The sequence below is a fragment of the Salarias fasciatus genome, chromosome 15, assembly GCF_902148845.1.
Source record: "Salarias fasciatus chromosome 15, fSalaFa1.1, whole genome shotgun sequence".
Taxonomy (NCBI): Eukaryota; Metazoa; Chordata; class Actinopteri; order Blenniiformes; family Blenniidae; genus Salarias; species Salarias fasciatus.
In genome coordinates, this window is record NC_043759.1 from 30,332,495 (window position 1) to 30,352,105 (window position 19,611).

Sequence of the window (19,611 nt, forward strand, 5' to 3'; positions counted from 1 at the left end):
TAGCTGTAGAGGGCATTACTGACTGTAGAGGGTATTACTAGCTGTAGAGGGCATTACTGACTGTAGAGGGTATTACTGGCTGTAGAGGGTATTACTGACTGTGGAGGGTATTACTGACTGTAGAGGGTATTACTGACTGTGGAGGGCAGTACTGGCTGTGGAGGGTATTACTAGCTGTAGAGGGCATTACTGGCTGTAGAGGCCATTACTGGCTGTAGAGGGTATTACTAGCTGTAGAGTTTATTACTGACTGTAGAGGGTATTACTGACTGTGGAGGGCATTACTGGCTGTAGAGGGTATTACTGACTGTTGAGGGCATTACTGGCTGTGGAGGGTATTACTGACTGTGGAGGGTATTACTGGCTGTGGAGGGTATTACTGACTGTTGAGGGCATTACTGGCTGTGGAGGGTATTACTGACTGTGGAGGGTATTACTAGCTGTAGAGGGCATTACTGACTGTAGAGGGTATTACTAGCTGTAGAGGGCATTACTGACTGTAGAGGGTATTACTGGCTGTAGAGGGTATTACTGACTGTGGAGGGTATTACTGACTGTAGAGGGTATTACTGACTGTGGAGGGCAGTACTGGCTGTGGAGGGTATTACTAGCTGTAGAGGGCATTACTGGCTGTAGAGGCCATTACTGGCTGTAGAGGGTATTACTAGCTGTAGAGGGTATTACTGACTGTAGAGGGTATTACTGACTGTGGAGGGCATTACTGGCTGTAGAGGGTATTACTGACTGTAGAGGGTATTACTAGCTGTAGAGGGCATTACTGGCTGTAGAGGGCATTACTGACTGTAGAGGGCAGTACAGACTGGAGAGGGTATTACTGACTGTAGAGGGTATTACTAGCTGTAGAGGGCATTTCTGGCTGGGGAGGGCATTACTGGCTGTGGAGGGTATTACTGGCTGTGGAGGGCATTACTGGCTGTAGAGGGCAGTACAGACTGGAGAGGGTATTACTGACTGTAGAGGGTATTACTGACTGTAGAGGGTATTACTGGCTGGGGAGGGCATTACTGGCTGTGGAGGGTATTACTGGCTGTGGAGGGCATTACTGGCTGTAGAGGGCAGTACAGACTGGAGAGGGTATTACTGACTGTAGAGGGTATTACTGACTGTAGAGGGTATTACTAGCTGTAGAGGGCATTACTGGCTGTAGAGGGCATTACTGGCTGTGGAGGGCATTACTGGCTGTGGAGGGCATTACTGGCTGTGGAGGGCAGTACAGACTGGAGAGGGTATTACTGACTGTGGAGGGTATTACTGACTGTGGAGGGCAGTACTGGCTGTAGAGGGTATTACTAGCTGTTGAGGGTATTACTGGCTGTGGAGGGTATTACTGACTGTGGAGGGTATTACTGACTGTGGAGGGTATTACTGACTGTGGAGGGCAGTACTGGCTGTGGAGGGTATTTCTGGCTGTGGAGGGTATTACTGTCTGTAGAGGGCAGTACAGACTGGAGAGGGTATTACTGACTGTGGAGGGCATTACTGACTGTGGAGGGTATTACTGACTGTGGAGGGTATTACTGACTGTGGAGGGTATTACTGACTGTGGAGGGCAGTACTGGCTGTGGAGGGTATTTCTGGCTGTGGAGGGTATTACTGTCTGTAGAGGGCAGTACAGACTGGAGAGGGTATTACTGACTGTGGAGGGCATTACTGACTGTGGAGGGCATTACTGACTGTGGAGGGTATTACTGACTGTGGAGCGTATTACTGACTGTGGAGGGTATTACTAGCTGTTGAGGGTATTACTGACTGTGGAGGGTATTACTGACTGTGGAGGGTATTACTGACTGTGGAGGGCAGTACTGGCTGTGGAGGGTATTTCTGGCTGTGGAGGGTATTACTGTCTGTAGAGGGCAGTACAGACTGGAGAGGGTATTACTGACTGTGGAGGGCATTACTGACTGTGGAGGGTATTACTGACTGTGGAGGGTATTACTGACTGTGGAGGGCAGTACTGGCTGTAGAGGGCAGTACTGGCTGTAGAGGGTATTACTGACTGTGGAGGGTATTACTGACTGTGGAGGGTATTACTGACTGTGGAGGGCAGTACTGGCTGTGGAGGGTATTTCTGGCTGTGGAGGGTATTACTGTCTGTAGAGGGCAGTACAGACTGGAGAGGGTATTACTGACTGTGGAGGGCATTACTGACTGTGGAGGGCATTACTGACTTTGGACGGTATTACTGACTGTGGAGGGTATTACTAGCTGTTGAGGGTATTACTGGCTGTGGAGGGTATTACTGACTGTGGAGGGTATTACTGACTGTGGAGGGTATTTCTGACTGTGGAGGGCAGTACTGGCTGTGGAGGGTATTTCTGGCTGTGGAGGGTATTACTGACTGTGGAGGGTATTACTGACTGTGGAGGGCAGTACTGGCTGTAGAGGGCAGTACTGGCTGTAGAGGGTATTACTGACTGTGGAGGGTATTACTGACTGTGGAGGGCAGTACTGGCTGTGGAGGGCAGTACTGGCTGTGGAGGGTATTTCTGGCTGTGGAGGGTATTACTGTCTGTAGAGGGCAGTACAGACTGGAGAGGGTATTACTGACTGTGGAGGGTATTACTGACTGTGGAGGGCATTACTGACTGTGGAGGGTATTACTGACTGTGGAGGGTATTACTGACTGTGGAGGGTATTACTAGCTGTTGAGGGTATTACTGGCTGTAGAGGGTATTACTGACTGTGGAGGGTATTACTGACTGTGGAGGGTATTACTGACTGTGGAGGGCAGTACTGGCTGTGGAGGGTATTTCTGGCTGTGGAGGGTATTACTGTCTGTAGAGGGCAGTACAGACTGGAGAGGGTATTACTGACTGTGGAGGGCATTACTGACTGTGGAGCGTATTACTGACTGTGGAGGGTATTACTGACTGTGGAGGGCAGTACTGGCTGTGGAGGGTATTTCTGGCTGTGGAGGGTATTACTGTCTGTAGAGGGCAGTACAGACTGGAGAGGGCATTACTGACTGTGGAGGGCATTACTGACTGTGGAGGGTATTACTGACTGTGGAGGGTATTACTGACTGTGGAGGGTATTACTGACTGTGGAGGGCATTACTGACTGTGGAGGGTATTACTGACTGTGGAGGGTATTACTGACTGTGGAGGGCAGTACTGGCTGTAGAGGGCAGTACTGGCTGTAGAGGGTATTACTGACTGTGGAGGGTATTACTGACTGTGGAGGGTATTACTGACTGTGGAGGGTATTACTGACTGTGGAGGGCAGTACTGGCTGTGGAGGGTATTACTGACTGTGGAGGGTATTACTGACTGTGGAGGGTATTACTGACTGTGGAGGGTATTACTGACTGTGGAGGGCAGTACTGGCTGTAGAGGGCAGTACTGGCTGTAGAGGGTATTACTGGCTTTAGAGGGCAGTATTGGCTGTAGATTGTAGTATTTACTGTAGAGGGCAGTACTGGCTGTAGGGGGTATTACTGGCTGTAGGGGGTATCACTGGCTGTAGGGGGTATTACTGGCTGTAGAGGGCAGTATTGGCTGTAGATTGTAGTATTGACTGTCGAGGGTATTACTGGCTGTTGAAAGTAGTACTGGCTGTAGAGGGTATTACTGGCTGTTGAAAGTAGTACTGGCTGTAGAGGGTATTACTGGTTGTGGGGGGCAGTACTGGCTGTAGAGGGTAGTGGTGGGTGGAGCTCTCTCTGTTGAGGGCTTATTTTTTCTTGTTCTGCTGTTGTTGGGGTTTTCTTTTTCACTCTCAGGAGGTTTGCTGCACATCCCTGCTTTTCTGAACCAAACCCTCTCCTTTCTCCTTGCTTGTGTGCTTACATTCAATTGAATATATCCTTGTCCTTCCAGGTCCCACTTTTCTTTGTCCATGAAGACACATTCATCTTCAGGCATCATCTTCTATGTAGCTGATGACCTGGAGGACAACTTCATGGCTCTAGTCCTGGTCCAAGGAAGACTCATTTACATGTTCAACGTCGGAGAACAACAAGTTGAAGTCAGGACCCGGGCCCAGTATAATAATGGACTGTGGCACAACGTGAGTCCAGCAGGATGTTACATTTTTTTACAGCATATGGAGGATGATTGTGTATTTAAGTGGGGCTCAGATGGTAGAGTGGGTCCTCTCATAAACGGAAGGTTGGCGGTTCGACCCCGCTCCCGCAACTGTCGTGTCCTTGGGCAAGACACTTCACCCACCTTGCCTGGTATGAAAGTTGTGAGAGTGAATGGTTGGTGGTGGGAGGGGCCGATGGTGCAGACTGGCAGCCTCGCCTCCGTCAGTCTGCCCCCCCCAGGGCAGCTGAGGCTACAGTAGTAGCTTACCACCTCCCAGTACGGAGAGAATGAAGAATGCAATGTAAAGCGTCTGAGTGTCCAGAAAAGCGCTGTATAAAACCAATGCATTATTATTATTGTTATTATTATTATTAAGTGGCTCAGTGTGACCATTGTCCTTCTGAAGATTATCTTCATCCGAGATGGGAGTGCGGGCCGCCTCGTAATTGATGGACTTGTGGTGTTGGAGGACCAAGTTGAGAGCAGAAACATCTCCTGGAACGTCAGCAGTCCCTTCTACATTGGAGGAGTTCCTCCAGGTAGAGCACAGAAGACCATCCAGGTATGACATGAAGTTTGGTTTGTGACAAAGATCAAATACAAGTCATAAAAATGTGCAAGGATTATTTGAAACTGACCGTAGGATGTCCCACAGATAACATACCCATCAAGTGATCCGGTTTCGTTTTCCTCTGACAGGGCGAGAATACAATTTTATCAAATATGGCCAATTTGCCATTTCTGTACACCAGGAAAAAAAAAATATACAGCAAAAAAAAAAAAATGACTGAGAGAACCTGACCTAAAATCAACTGAACAGTGATTGGATCTTGGCTGTCAGTCAAGGTCACAGCCAGGTCTGTGTGTTTGTGATTGGTTGGGGGTGGGGCTTTGTGTCTGCCATCGTTCTGATTGGCTGAAGGGAGAGGGGGGAGCGTTTGTTTTCTTCATGGGAGCAGGGTGAGGGAGAGAAGGTTGGTTGATGAGAAAGTCCTTCCAGCGTGATCGGTGCCATGCTGAAAGTTTTTTTTGCTGGTGGACTTTAGTGAACCAGGAACATTCTGAGTGTTCTGGATCTGATCCAGAGTCCAGGGTGGTGAACCGCAGTGGATCCACTGAGCTCAAACTGAACACGGACTTATCCCCAATGCACACTGGATGCGGTCCGGCTGCGGAACAGCTGCGGTCCGGACACCGCAGCAAATCCGTAGTCATTAAAATAAATTCTGTGATTTACACCGGCTCCGGTCCGGCTGCGGTCCGGCTCCGGTCCGGCTCCGGTCCGGCTGCGGTCCGGCTCCGGTCCGGCTCCGGTCCGGCTGCGGTCCGGCTCCGGTCCGGCTGCGGTCCGGCTCCGGTCCGGCTGCGGTCCGGCTCCGGTCCGGCTGCGGTCCGGCTCCGGTCCGGCTGCGGTCCGGCTGCGGTCCGGCTCCGGTCCGGCTCCGGTCCGGCTCCGGTCCGGCTCCGGTCCGGCTGCGGTCCGGCTGCGGTCCGGCTGCGGTCCGGCTCCGGTCCGGCTCCGGTCCGGCTGCGGTCCGGCTCCGGTCCGGCTGCGGTCCGGCTCCGGTCCGGCTCCGGTCCGGCTGCGGACCGGCTTCCGGAGCCTCTGTGGACTCCAGTATCTTTCCACAAGGATCCTGTTTTTCCGGATGCCGCAGCCCTACCGCGTCAATCCCGAATACAGAAGGAGGTCGGGTGCCGGAAGGAAACGCAATACGTGTTCCAAAATAAGTGATTTCAAAATAAAATCTGTGTCGTGTGTTTGCCTTAATATTCTATTTTTTTACTTCTTCTGGTAGAATACAGGACAAACAACGTCATGTCGTCATTCTACGCTTTAGAAGAATGAACGCTTTTGTACTTCGTCACTGCAGGAAAGTCAAACGACACCAAAAGATCACGAAACAGCTTTCTGACAGGAGTGGCTCCGTGTTGCCAGATTGGGCGGCTTTCTGCCAAATCAAGCTTTTTTTTTTAACATGTCGGACGGGTTGATGAAATGATTATTTGTTTATGACGTGTTCTTTATTATACAAATACGGTTTTAAGGTGTATTTTCAACTGCGATGATGGTTTGGGCTGCTTTCTGTTGAGTTAAATGGGTTTCATATTGTTTTTGGGGGACAGCGACAGATCTGGCAACCTCCTCCAGCAGACTGCAGAGGCACCGCAGGCGGTGTGACTCACAGTGCTGCGGTGACTCTGGACCGGAGCCGGACTGCAGCCGGAACGCATCCAGTGTGCATTGGCTGTTAACGTCTGATTGGCTTAAGTGCTGACGTAAATTTGAAAACTATTGATTGTTTGATTTACTTAGTGTGTGAGACAGCCACCTAGTTTTCTGTATCTGTGGGATATAAAGTCCTTCAGTGAAATCCCCTGAATGAACGTCTGGGTTGAGAACATGTCAGGTTCTGAAAAGGGGGAGCACCACGTTACATGAGCAGTCCCACTAAAGAGGAGTCTTCCTGTTTCCCTCAGGGGATGTCTGCTCACGGCTTCACTGGCTGTCTGAAGAACCTGCAGCTGGACGGACAGTGGCTCTCCTCTGTGGCAGAGACATTCGGGGTCACTCCCTGCTTTCAGGGACGCTCCGAGCCGGGGACGTTCTTCTCAGAGGAGGGGGGATTTGTCCTCCTCGGTAAACACCTTCAAAACAATTCAAACATGGCGTTTTCAACGAAGGCTGTCTGGCTTCAGTCCTTTGCTTTATCTTGATTACGTATGCACTGAATCTCCACACAATACACTCAGCTTTTTGAACATCCTCTCATTTCAATACATTTTCAATTCATATAAAGAACAAAGACTAAATTTCAGAAACAGTCTCACTCAGATTATTCCATATGAGCAGTGTTGTCACTAACGCGCTACTAATTAACGCGTTATTTTAATCTGAATACTTTATTTCAGTAACGCGTTCATTTGTCCAAACCAGTAATCTGATTAAAGTTAGTTTCCTGAGTGACTGTGCGTTACTATTTTGTTACTGCCTCAGAATATATTGTAACGTTCTGCGATCCACGAAGCCCCAGACGTCCCGGGTCGTCCCAAACGGCTTTTTATTTTCCTGAGGCCAAGCAGACCATCAACAACACAGGGCTGCTGCTGCAGCTGTAACCCACGCCAAAACGCTCCACTCAGCTCTCTCCAACAGTCCTGAACACAACACCAGCAGGCTGGCTTCAGCCCCCTCTCTAATCTTAGAGCGCCACCTTCAGGAACAGTGGTGCAACAGCACATTCAACTGACTAAGATTCATTACAATCTGTGGATTTCTAAGAGAAAATGTTTCTCTGGCATCTGGAGTGAAGTCGCATGTCACGTTTCCCCGGGGAGGACAAAATGCCGGGTCAGGTATATTAAAGCTGTAATACAGGATTTTCTCGAAAAGACGAAGCCAAACGTCTGTAACTCGCTTTTTGAAAAACGTGCATGCGCCAGACCGTCCTGCCTGCTGGACGGCTTCTCCAGAGGAAACGCCTGCGGCTCCTCTCCGGGCGTGCACGGCTCTGTTTGCAGTGTCTGCGATCGGCCTCGCTCATTAAGCTGATTTTCCGAAACAGTTCCAGTTTCATGGTGTCAGACCAGCCTGCAGGTGTAACGTGTTTTACACCAGCATCTGTACCGTAAAGCCAACGAAACAGAAACAACAAAACATGCTCATGTTTCAAGTTCCTGCACTTTCAATAAAGTATCATTTAAACAACCAGCTGTCATTCTTATGTTGAGGCAGCAAAGGGAGGAAATCGGTAAAACTACCTAAGTTACTTTTAAAGTAACTTAGTTACTTTGATATTGAAGTAATCAATAAAGTAACTAGGTTACCTTTTTGATGAGTAATCAGTAATCAGTAATTGGATTGCCTTTTCAAGTAATCTGTGACAACACTGCACATGAGTATAGAATAGAGGGTTAAAGTCAGATATCAAAATATGATTTTTATTCATTTTGTGTTCTAGATCAACATTGGTGAACAAACTGGTTTGTAATCATATTTTCCTGAGTGTAATTGAGAATGTGCAGCTCTTCTACTGTCCAGCAAGTAGTGGGAAACTTAACCTGAACCCTGACCCTGACCTCCACCTCCAGATCAGTCCTTCCACCTGGGCCTGAAGTTTGACCTGGTGCTGGGCGTGCGCCCCCGTGTGGCCGTGGGGCTGCTGCTGCACGTGCGCTCCACACAGGGGTTCCTCTCTATGTACATTCATCACGGGACGGTAAGCCTCAGCTCCTGACAGAAGACACGCCTTTGGCTGCGCGCCTTCACATTGACAGCTGCCATGCTGTTCTTTCGCAGGTGGTGGTTCTGGTGAATGACGGCACCGACCAGTTCTTTACTCAGGTGTCGCCTCCACAAGGTGTGTGTGATGGTACCTGGCACAGGATCAGAGGTGAGAGTTCTTCTCTTTCTCCACAGTACACAGAGAGAAATCACCATCAGAAACGGGATTCTTCAAGCACACTGGAAAGAACTTGAGATGTGAAGTCCGGTAGAGCTGGATACATCTTCATATTGTTTTCAGTCATCACAGCTCGTGTGTGTCAGTCAGTCTCTCTGGCAGACAGAATGAAAAATCCATCAGTGAAGTCTTTTTGAAGCACTGATGTAGTTTAGCTGTTCAGGAGTGAGATTGTGAGGTTTGATGTTTTTAATAGTCTTTTTATTCCTCCAGGTGATGTTAGGTGTGGAAGAAAAATGTGTATTCATTAGTACCGTAATTCTGGTCCCTTGTGTGTTTTTGAAAGAGATCTTTTATTATCTGGAAGGACTCAACTTCCCATTTTGACTGAAAGACTTTTTTTTCTTTCAGAAGAAACTTCCTTTCTATAAATTCGTAATGGGTCTGTTCTTCACTTTTCTGGATGAAATGTTTGAAATCTGTCTCTGAATTCTCTCTCTGTGATCCAGATTGCAGAACAGCTTTCTCCCAGTAACTGAAGTCACACAAATAAAACACAATCTTAAGTCACTCTCTCATCCTTGCATGCTTTATTTTTCTCATTTAAAGCAGTAACGCCTGGGTAAACACCACCTTTTCAATGTTTTTTGAGATCAAAACATGCTTTTAACAGTTTGACTCTCTCCCAACACAGGATTTTCAATGTCACAAAGCACAACGTAGTCGTAGCAAATACTGGCTCATAATTCCCTTCATGAAATGTGCTGAAGGAATCCTACAAGTGTCAGTTTTTTCCACATCAAAACCCTTGTCTCTGATCAGCTTGACAGGTCAGTTTATACTTTCCTCATTGCTTTGTGTCAGTGAGGCGGGATGTGAATGTGGTCCATCTGGACGTGGATTCCCAGAGCAGCCACGTCGTGGGTCCTGTGCACCTCGGGCCAGCAGGCGGCGGGGAGCAGGTGTTCATCGGAGGAGCTCCGGGTGAGTCGGCGCAGCAGCCCCTCCGCGATCACCTCTGCCGGTGCAGACGCAGCTTTCTCACCGAGCCTTCTCCCTCCTCTCAGAGGCCCTCCTGCCCGATGGCGCCCCCATCCGGAAGCCGTATGTGGGCTGTGTGAGGAACCTGAGCATCAACTTCAACCGAGTGAGCTTCGACAAAGCGGCTCTCGTCAGCGGTGCTGTCAAAGTGGCAGACTGTCCGGCAGCGTAACGCTGACAATACCATGTGCTGTTAAACGTAGCCACTATGTGTATCACCGCCGCTTTAGTCTTCGTCTCACACTTCTGCTCGTTACACTTTGTCCTCCATGTTTTTTCCCCAGATGAAGAAAAGTCCCAATTTCAGTCACTGAAACAGAACCGTGCTGTGGAAGTCGGTCTGTTTCAGTCCATTATAACACACACACACACACACACACACACAGATGGTGAATGCATTTACACATTTTTCATAATTTCCCTTTGTTATGGCACATTTCGTTTCTGTAAAAGTAACAACTGAAATCATTCTTTTTACACAGTTTTATCTGTCAATTAAAAAAAACTACATCAATGAAAATATTTCTGTTTCTGCCTGTTTTTAACCTCCACACTAAAACATAGATCCTCATAAACAACAGACCGTGTAAAAGACATTTCAGATACCTTATTTTGTTATCTAGAATAGAAATACTTTATTATTCCTGAAAGAAAATTCCTTTAAGCAATGATCCACACCAAATAAACAGAAAGTTGAATATCAAATATGATGTTCACTGAGGAGTCCGAGCTGGTTCTCCAGGAGTGCTTCAGGCGCCCTGACTGGGGGGGTGTTTAGATCTGCTGCTCTGAGGAACGACGGTTCTGTGGACCTGGAGGAGTCGCCTGCTGGTGTGACTGGCTCCATCAGCACATGCACCGATCTCATCATCCCCTCCAAACAATGCAGAATCTTCCCCGACAACGAGCCGTGAATTCACGGGGAGGTGCGGTCCATGCTACCTCTTGCTGCATTTGTGTCCGGTGAAATACAAAAAGGCCAGATATGGCCTGTGCCATTCCATTGGTCGAGCCAAGGACCAATACAGACAAAAGCTTCAGGATCGTTACACCACCTCTGACTCTCGCATGTGGCAGCGACGGCAGCAGATAACGGACTACAGGCAGAGGTCTGCGTGGCACACATCCAGCCAGGCGGGACTTCCAGACCAACTTAACAAGTTCTACGTCGGCTTTGAGGTCCCAAACACTGACCGCCGTGCTGTGGAGCCAGGCAGCGAGAGAACAGAGGCGATACCGCTCTCAGGGACATCAGCAGAGTGTGGTCCTGAGCAGAACCAACCCTTTGGAAGGCAGCTGGTCCGGACTCCGTCCCGGGCCGCACGCTGAGAGCCTGCTCAGCAGAACCGACTGATGTGCTTGATCTGTCTCTGTTACATGCAACTGTAGCTGCCTGCTTTACATCCACCATAGTGCCACTTCCTAAAACATTACCGGTGGGGTGTCTCAGTGACTATCGCCCCTTAGCTCTCACCCCCATGGTGATGAAGTGCTTTGACAGGATATTCATGGAGCACATCGAAACAGCAGCTCCACCGACCCTCCATCCATCCCAGTTTGCATACCAACCGAACAGATCCACTGATGCTGCGCTCCACACGGTTCTCATGCACCTGGAGGGGGAGGACATGTCTGTCAGGATAGTAGGGTCATCAGGAGGGCCCACAACACACACCCACGGCACTCACTGTTAGAGCTCCTTCCCTCAGGGAGGCGCTTTGGGAGCGTGAGACCACGAACCACCCGACTTGCACACAGTTTCCTTCCTCAAGCCATTCGTCTTCCAAAAAAGTGAGTAAGTAAGTAAGTAAAATTTAGTTATGAAGCGCTTTTCACAGACGTCGGTCACAAAGTGCTTCACAGAGTAAAAATCACAAAAAATGATTCACAGTCCATAAGAACTTATAATATAAAGAGTACATGTTAGATAGTGTTAAATAAATGTCATACATGACTGTTAGGCAAGCACTGTGCGCCTTATAATTCATTATATATTATGCTGCTAAACCTGAAAGTTTTTTATTTCTTTTTTTGCATATTGTGTTGTGCATAGATTGTATTGCTTTGTTCTTTGTATACAACTGCATACAACGTTTTATTTAGATTGTATGCAGATTGTATTTTTTTAAGATTCCTGCACTATTTCTTTCTTTTTGCGCTTCCTTTAAGTTATTGTTACTTCTCTTTTTAAGCTCCCAGGAAGCTTGCAAACTAAGAATTTTGCTGCTTGGCATTAAACCTGACTGTTTATTTATTTATTTATTTTATTTTTTTATTGTGAATGTGACAATAAAACTCTTCAATCTTGAATAAGACAGGACAAAATATAAATTAAAATCAACACAAGGCTGTGTGACTAATAAAAGCACAGAAATGATGAAATTAATAATGACATGGCAAGCACAATTAACAGAGTCTTATGGCTACAGTAAGGAAGGACATTTATGCATTTTATTCTCATCAGTTTTGCTTGTTTTTTGAAACATTTGTCATCTTTTTTTCAATTTTAGAAATTCCGGTCATTTTAGTTTTTTAAATCAAAGAAATAAGTCAGTTTTAAAATGACTCTGGTGTGTACATTAAATTAAAACTGTATTTCATATTTCATATTTAATCAAGTTAGTGAAAGCTTCAGGGAGCCACAACAGAGGAGTCCAAGAGCCACGTGTGGCTCCAGACCCGCAGGTTGAACACCACTGTCACAGTACGCTTACATCTACTGAAATACGTCGTTAGAACTAGTTTTATAGGTCTGTGCGTTTCCATGGTAATCACGTGATTAACACGTGACTCAACCAAACAGCCGAGGCGGGAGCCCAGGACAGTTAAATCTGTGGATTTAAAGTCCGCTCTTTCACGGAGTTTGGAACGATGCAGTCATTAAATATGGCGTTTTTCTGAGGAACAGGGTGCTTTCTATAACCGTCCCGCTGTCATGACGCAGTCTGTTGTCGTCCAAGGTGAGTGAAATTGGAACTTTGGCCAGCTCAGGTTAGCTGGCTAAGCTAAGCCGAGCTAAGCCGAGCTAAGCTAAGCTAAGATAGCGGCGTGTTGTGAATGAATGTAGCTCCGGTGTTTCGGATTTATTAGGTGCGTTCACGATGGCAAAGCCAGAGGTAGACGGAGCCAGACGAAGCAGACGGCTCAGCCGTGGGGCGGAGTTATCAGTCTGCCTCCAACTCGGACAGCCCTATGTTCTCCATGTTGGTGTTTCTCATGACTCCACCGTGGGGGGTGTTTACAGGCCCGGCGTCCGGGGTGGCAATGCCCCCCGCCTGTGCCTCCTTGCCCCCCCTGGCTGTCAGAGGGGTAATTTTGTTTTCCTTATTAAAAACAAAAGAATTCATAATTTCTTTTGTGTGTCACATTGTGTTAATTCATATTCAGTTAACTGAAATAAATAAAATGTAAAAAAACAAAACAATTTAAAGTTACGTTTTGGCTTCTGTCATGTGAAGCGTGCCTGCTGCGGACCAGACTGCCTCGCCCCCTCAGTCCAAAAAATTAATAAATAAAGTTTTCAGTCTATTATATGCTTAAAAAAACAACAGCAAACTCCACTGGCTTGGTCAAGTCAATATGAAGTGTTGTGCTATTCAAAAAAAGTGGAGACTCCAGCTCTACTAAAGGTGACAGCTGGTTATTTTATCATTTGTTTTATTACTATTTGTGCTTTTTAGCAGTGTGATTAATGATCATATGTTGTTGGACACAGTAGAACAGGCCTCTGATCTGTGGATTCTGTTTTTGTGTTGCTCCGTTACTTTTTCGCCACCTTTGCATTGGAAGTGATCATTTATCTCAATTAAACGAGAAAACTATCACGTAGTTTTCTCGTTTAAACGAGAAACTTGATCGTAATGGTGAGAAACTACGTCGTCATACACAGATACTGCTTATAAACATATCTCCTCCCTGTAGCAGTTCTGCGTTTCTGTAAAAACTAAACATGTCATTCAGTGTTAAAGGTATTCTTCAGTATTGAAGATATTCCTCGGTTTTAAAGATACTTTTCGGCCTTAAAGAAGGTATATTGCCATTGCAGGGGGTGCGATAAAATTCTGCTTCGCAACATCTCTTGTAACAGCAACTTTGTTGTCATAAAATAAGCTGCTCCATAGGGGTGTGCGATATGACGATATAAGATCGTTAAGGATTATAAAGTCGGGAGGATCTCATAAATCAGAAAGATCGTTAAACCGTCCATAGGGCACGTTCTCCTCGTTGTTTTTTCACCTATAATTTTTTGGAGTGATGATGTTACCTGAAAGCTTCAGATAATATCAACTAAATATTCCCTCTCGTGCAGTTCTCCACATACATAATGGATACATGTGGAGCAACATTAACGATGAATTAAAAAACAAAAAGAACAAAAACGCAGCCACAGCCAGCGCTGCGTTCGGGGACGCAAAGGCAGCTAACAACGGGCGGAGCGTTGTGGAGCTTCTCTACCTGGAGCTGCTGCTGGGTGGAGGCTGGGTGGAGGCTGGGTGGAGGCAGGGTGGAGGCTGGGTCAGGCAGAGCTGGTTTACAGCAGCAGTACAGGATCTACAAGAGATCAGCCGCCATAGAAACACCCCAACAAGCTGGAGGGAGAGACGCTGAAGCTAGCACCGAGGCTAACGCTAGCTAGCGAGCTACCGCTAGCAGTTCACAAGCTAGCATGAGGGATTTTATATACAACAAATCTCAGAAATGTGAAAAGACACTTAGTGAACAAACCATCAAGCTAACAGCTGAAACGAACCTTTAGTCTGATCACTAGTGGAACGTCTTTGATTTAATGGATGATGAGGGGCTGCATTTCAATGGAGACAGAGCCCTCTAGTGGTCATATAGCGCAACTATTAAAACTAGATCCCATTAAAACTGCTATAAAGCTATTTGATGTTTAGTTTTTTGTGTTACAAAAGTGTACTTTATTGTTCATTATCTTTTACCTCATTTTTAAAAGGAGATAAAAGCTTAGATCTCTGAACAAAAAATAGTTCTCAAGCAGCTGTATCTCAGGTTATAGATATTCAAGTTAAATTGTTTTTGTTCTAAATTGTTGTCCTTTAAGTGGTAACCAGCTAAGTTTGCATTTTTATTGACCCTTTTTAATAATCTGTTTGGTGTGTTTAGTTTTTGTGTTACAAAAGTGCACTCTGTTGCTGTTCATTACTTTTTATGTTTGTGTTCACTGAACATTTTGATTAGAAAAAAACCTGTACTATTTAAATTAAAGCCAGTTTCTTTAGCTTAAATTGTCTTTTTTTCTTTTAGGGTTTTACCTGTTTAAATACATTTTATACATTTTGTATGTTTAACATTAGGGGAAAAATGGTCAAACTTGCAAATTAGTCTAGAAAAATCAATATAAAAAAGAATCGAGATAAAATCGTAATTGTGATATTAATTTTGAAAAATCGTGATATGACATTTTTGCCATATCGCCCACCCCTACTGCTCCATATTATTAAATCGATTCTTCTAAATTAAACGTCTTCTGCAGTATGAAATATGTATTATATCTTTGTCAATGTCAAGCTGTTCTTTATTATTAAAGTTGTTCTTTAATATTAATGCTAATCTTCAGTATTAAAGCTGTTCTTGGTTATTGAAATAGTTTTTTTTTTTTTAATTATTATTAACGGTGTTCTTTATTGATAAAGCTGTCCTGCAGTATTCAGTTTGGCCCTTGTGTTTTACAGTGGGACAGTGTGGAAACCAGGTCGGCTGCAGGTTCTGGGATCTGGCTCTGCGAGAACACGCCCATGTTAATAAGGTGAGCGCCAACAGCAACGCCTTGTTCTAGGGGTGCAATTTGACAAGCCTGAACAGGACAAACACCCATGGGACCAAATCCATTACCAAGGTTCAACTGGGGTTAGTCCGTATAATAATGTAGTGTTGAGTCGTTATGTAGTCTCAGGTTTTGTAAGTTGTTGCTTGGTGATATAATGGAAATGTTCTGCTTTTTCTGTTTTAAATGCTTCAATAAATGTGATGTACTAACAAAACGCACAATAACAATCGTACTCCATAGGGATGGTTATGCCTTTCACACCCCATGATCACCACCCACACAATCATCCCCCTCTCACCTCTGAGTTGATCCCTTTCTCACCCTACAGTGCCCTCTCTTAATAACCCCCTCTCACTCTTTAACTATGCTTATTTCACCCCACAGCTGCCCCTCTCACCTCTGTATGTAGCCCTTTCTCAGTCATATAATCGCCTCTCACTCACCACTTGTCTGTCAAATTTCCACTTTTGTTTCTCATTACTCAAGCTGTGTTTCAGCTGAACTAACAACCTGAAAGTGACGCTTTAGTCTGAGTTTGAAGTCTTGCTGGCCTTAAACTGGACATTTGCCTGTGGCTTGGTTTGTGAACATGGCTTGCTGTGGTCAGCAGAACTCTTGCCCTCATCCTGGAGCCATGCTGTAGCTATGCTGTGTGGCCTGGAGCTCTCTCAGCGTGCCGTCAGCACGTGACGGCATGTGGGAACATGTGGTCCGGGTCGTTGAGGATGTGCACGTGTTCCAGAGGAAATAGCTGTGTGACAGATTTATGTGTCATCCTGCTGCAAGCTGTGAGAGTCTCTCCCTCTCTGCTCTGACTTGTGGACTTGATGAACCAGTTGGGGTCTGCCTCTGACGGCACTGCTGGAAAGACAGCACAGTCCGTGTTTGATCTGCGTCAGCCTTTAGTCCCATCCATTACAGCCACATGGTGTTAACCACAGTTATAAACGTTGAACATGTATCTTTGGGTTCTGTTCATGAAAAATGGGACAAGAAACAGTTTAATGAGTGTAGTAGGAGTAACCCCTGTTCAGTGGAGTCAGATCCTGTTTGATCCTGTCGATACAGAGAAGTCCATCACTCACCATGTCTCTCGTCTCCTTTCAGAAAGGACTGTATGATGAGGCTCTGAGCAGCTTCTTCAGGAATGTGGACTCCAGGTAATTGTACCTGTCTTCATCCTGCAGCTCACATGAGGTTGAGTCCCAGCAGTCCAATTGGTGTCCGTCTTTTAGTTAGTTATTTTTTTTGTTTTTATAGGGGAGGCGACAGGGGAGCTGGTGGGATAATCCAACATCTGAAGGCCAGGGTAAGTTCTTCAGGGATCCTAAAGAAGATCACTGACCGCAAAGGAGGCCACAAAGTGCTTATCAAATGAAGCCCTCGACTCTCCCCTCACAGTGATGGGATGCAGTTTCTCTCTAAAATCCTATGTGAGTGTGGGTCCTAAATCCTTGATGCAGACTTTTAGATGTCAGGTCCATGTTTGACATACATGACATGAAAAAGTATCTGAACCTTTTGGAATTTCTGACATTTCTGCATAAAATCACCATCAAATGTGACCTGGTCTTTGTCAAAATCACACAGATGAAAAACCAGTGTCTGCTTTGACTAAAACCACCCAAACATTTATAGGTTTTCATATTTTAATGAGAATAGCATGCAAACAAAGACAGAAGGGGGAGGAATAACCAACTTTACTCTGCCGAAGGAGACTTAAAGAGCAGACCAATTTTTACCAAACAATTTAAGTCAGGTGTGTGCCCAATCACTGCCCTGTCCACTATAAAACACACACCTGGTAAGAGTTGTCTTGATGAGAAGCATTGTCTGATGAGCACCATGGCTCGCTCAAAAGAGCTGTCTGAAGCCCTGCGATCAAGAATTGTTGATTTGTATAAAGCTGGGAAAGGATACACAACTGGATGTTCATCAATCGACAGAGAAGTCGTCTACAAACGGAGACAGTTTGGCACTGCTGCTTCTCTCCCAAGGAGTGGCCGTCCACTAAAGATGATGCCAAGAGTTCAGCGCAGAATACTCGGAGAGGTAAAGAAGAACCCTGGAGTGTCTGCTAAAGACTTACAGAAATCACTGGCACAGTCCAATGTCTCTGCACACATCAGCTCTATGTAAAAGAATGGCCAAGAATGGTGCTGATGGGAGGACTCCACGGAGGAAGCCACTGCTGTCTCAAAAAACATTGACGCTTGTTTAATGTTCGCAGAAAGGCGCTGGGACACTCCACAGAAGTTTTGGCAAAATATTTTGTGGACTGATGAAACCGAAGTTGAATTGTTTGGGAGGAACACACAACGTCATGTGTGGAGGGGAAATGGAACAGCTCACCAACATCAACACCTCCTCCCACCGAGAAGCATGGTGGAGGCAGCATCATGGCTGCCTCAGGGCCTGGACAGCCTGCAATCATTCATGGAAAAATTAATTCAAAAGTTTATCAGGATGTTTTGCAGGAAACCCTGAGGCCGTCTGTCAGACAGCTGAAGCTAAAAAGAGGATGCTTGCTGCAACAAGACAATGATCCAAAACGCAGAAGTAAATCCACTTCAGAACGGTTTCAGAAGAACAAAGTCCACCTTCTGGAGTGGCCAAGTCAAAGTCCAGACCTGAACCCTATTGAGATGCTGTGGCATGACCTCAAGACAGCCATTCATGCCAGACATCCAGGAATCTGACTGAACTGCAGCAGTTTTGTAAAGAAGAATGGACCAAGATTAGTCCTGATGGATGTGATCTGCAGCGACAGGAAGCGTCTGGTTCACTGCAAAAAATCCAAATCTGAGCAAGTTTTTCAACTTGTTTTGAGTGAAAATGTCTCATTTTACTTGATTAAAGATAAATTTACTTAAAGGTGCCTTAAGGAGTTTGCACGTTTTATGCGAAGCAGCGCCCCCTGCAGGCCTTGGGCGTAATGCAGCTTAGTGAAAAACTCGTGCCTGTGGCTCACGTGCACGGAGGAGGGGGACTCCTTCCTCGCTCTTTTTGTAGCGCTCAAGTAAAATTTACGGGTTTTTTTCTTCTCCCTGGTGGAGTCTGTGTGGAGCTGCAGTGCTAGAAGCCAGTCTGTTCTGACTTTCTGGAAGATCCTGCTCAGTTGTTGCTCACTAAGTAAAGTAAAAATTTCTTAATTTAAGAAAAGAAATCTGCCAATAGAACAAGCAAAAATTTTATTGATTTCAGAGAATTTTTTTCTTAAATCAAACCTTTTTTTCTTGATCAAATATAATATTTAAGTAAATTTATCTTAAATCAAGTAAAATGAGACATTTTCACTCAAAACAAGTTGAAAAAACTTGCTCAGATTTGGATTTTTTGCAGTGTTGAAGTTATTGCTGCCGGGGGGGGGGGGGGGGGCACAAAATATTAAATGTGATGGTCCAGTTACTTATTCCTCCCTCTTCTGTCATTGTTTGCATGCTATCCTCATTAAAGCTATAGTGCATAACTTTGGGCGCCCTCTAGCGGAATTCTGCGTTCTTACAACAATAAAGCCGGCGCTTCCACCCCCCCCCCCCCCCCCCCCCCCCAACCACTGCCACGGTGATTCGCGTTTCCACAGCGCGAATCATCGGTTGGAATAAACGGTTTTTATTCTGTGTGAATAAGGACAGCTGGTGGAAAAAAAAAGATGGACTCTTCCGAAGAGGTAATTATTGTTTTCTTGTTTTTGTTTTTTTTTTTTTGCCACAGAAACGCAAATAGCTTATTACAAACGGGAGACAAGGTGCCTGCTAATTTGTACCTGGCAGGTTTGCCTTCTCCGTCGGTCACTTTCCTTCTCCCAACCGTCCAGGCTTTTTTTTTTTTTTGATGGTAGGATCCACTTCAGGACTCTTTCTCGGCCGTTTTTTCGGATTATCCGCCATGCCGCTTCCTCATTCTGCCTGAGCTCTGCCTGTTGCTATGAGACCCTCTGCGCGTCCTCCCCCTCCCTTCTTGTTATGACGTAAAATGCGTAATTTCCTGCACGCCAGCGCGGGAATGTCGCAGGTCGACACGCAAAGCAAGAATTCTATATATTGAAAAATCCCGCGACGTGTTAGAGGAGCCGATGGGCTTAATCTGCATTTTGTCATCTCCACTAGCAGTGGCCTGGCTAAAACAGACATTCATAGACATTTAAAAGTTACGCACTATAGCTTTAAGATATGAAAACCTATAAATGTTTGGGTGGTTTTAGTTAAAGCAGACATTGTTTTTTCATGTGTGATTTTGACAAAGATCAGATCACATTTGATGTGATTTTATGCAGAAATGTGAGAAAGTCCAAAAGGTTCAGATACTTTTTCATACCACTGTACTA

The 19,611-nt window shown here is 45.7% G+C and overlaps 2 protein-coding genes across 2 annotated transcripts in view; both read left to right on the top strand.

Annotated features, from left to right (window-relative positions):
* The window catches only part of lama4 (laminin, alpha 4), a 78,102-nt gene extending 68,106 nt beyond the window's left edge, over window positions 1-9,996 (top strand). The window contains exons 34-40 of the mRNA XM_030110324.1: window positions 3,840-4,029; window positions 4,456-4,611; window positions 6,531-6,690; window positions 8,142-8,269; window positions 8,350-8,443; window positions 9,317-9,436; window positions 9,520-9,996. Of these exons, the coding sequence (XP_029966184.1) occupies window positions 3,840-4,029; window positions 4,456-4,611; window positions 6,531-6,690; window positions 8,142-8,269; window positions 8,350-8,443; window positions 9,317-9,436; window positions 9,520-9,665 (994 nt within the window). The 3' untranslated portion in view covers window positions 9,666-9,996. The remainder of the gene's footprint in view (window positions 1-3,839; window positions 4,030-4,455; window positions 4,612-6,530; window positions 6,691-8,141; window positions 8,270-8,349; window positions 8,444-9,316; window positions 9,437-9,519) is intronic.
* A 2,312-nt stretch (window positions 9,997-12,308) lies between these two features.
* Window positions 12,309-19,611, top strand: part of tube1 (tubulin, epsilon 1) — a 42,716-nt gene continuing 35,413 nt past the window's right edge. The window contains exons 1-4 of the mRNA XM_030110626.1: window positions 12,309-12,453; window positions 15,190-15,263; window positions 16,392-16,444; window positions 16,545-16,593. Of these exons, the coding sequence (XP_029966486.1) occupies window positions 12,429-12,453; window positions 15,190-15,263; window positions 16,392-16,444; window positions 16,545-16,593 (201 nt within the window). The 5' untranslated portion in view covers window positions 12,309-12,428. The remainder of the gene's footprint in view (window positions 12,454-15,189; window positions 15,264-16,391; window positions 16,445-16,544; window positions 16,594-19,611) is intronic.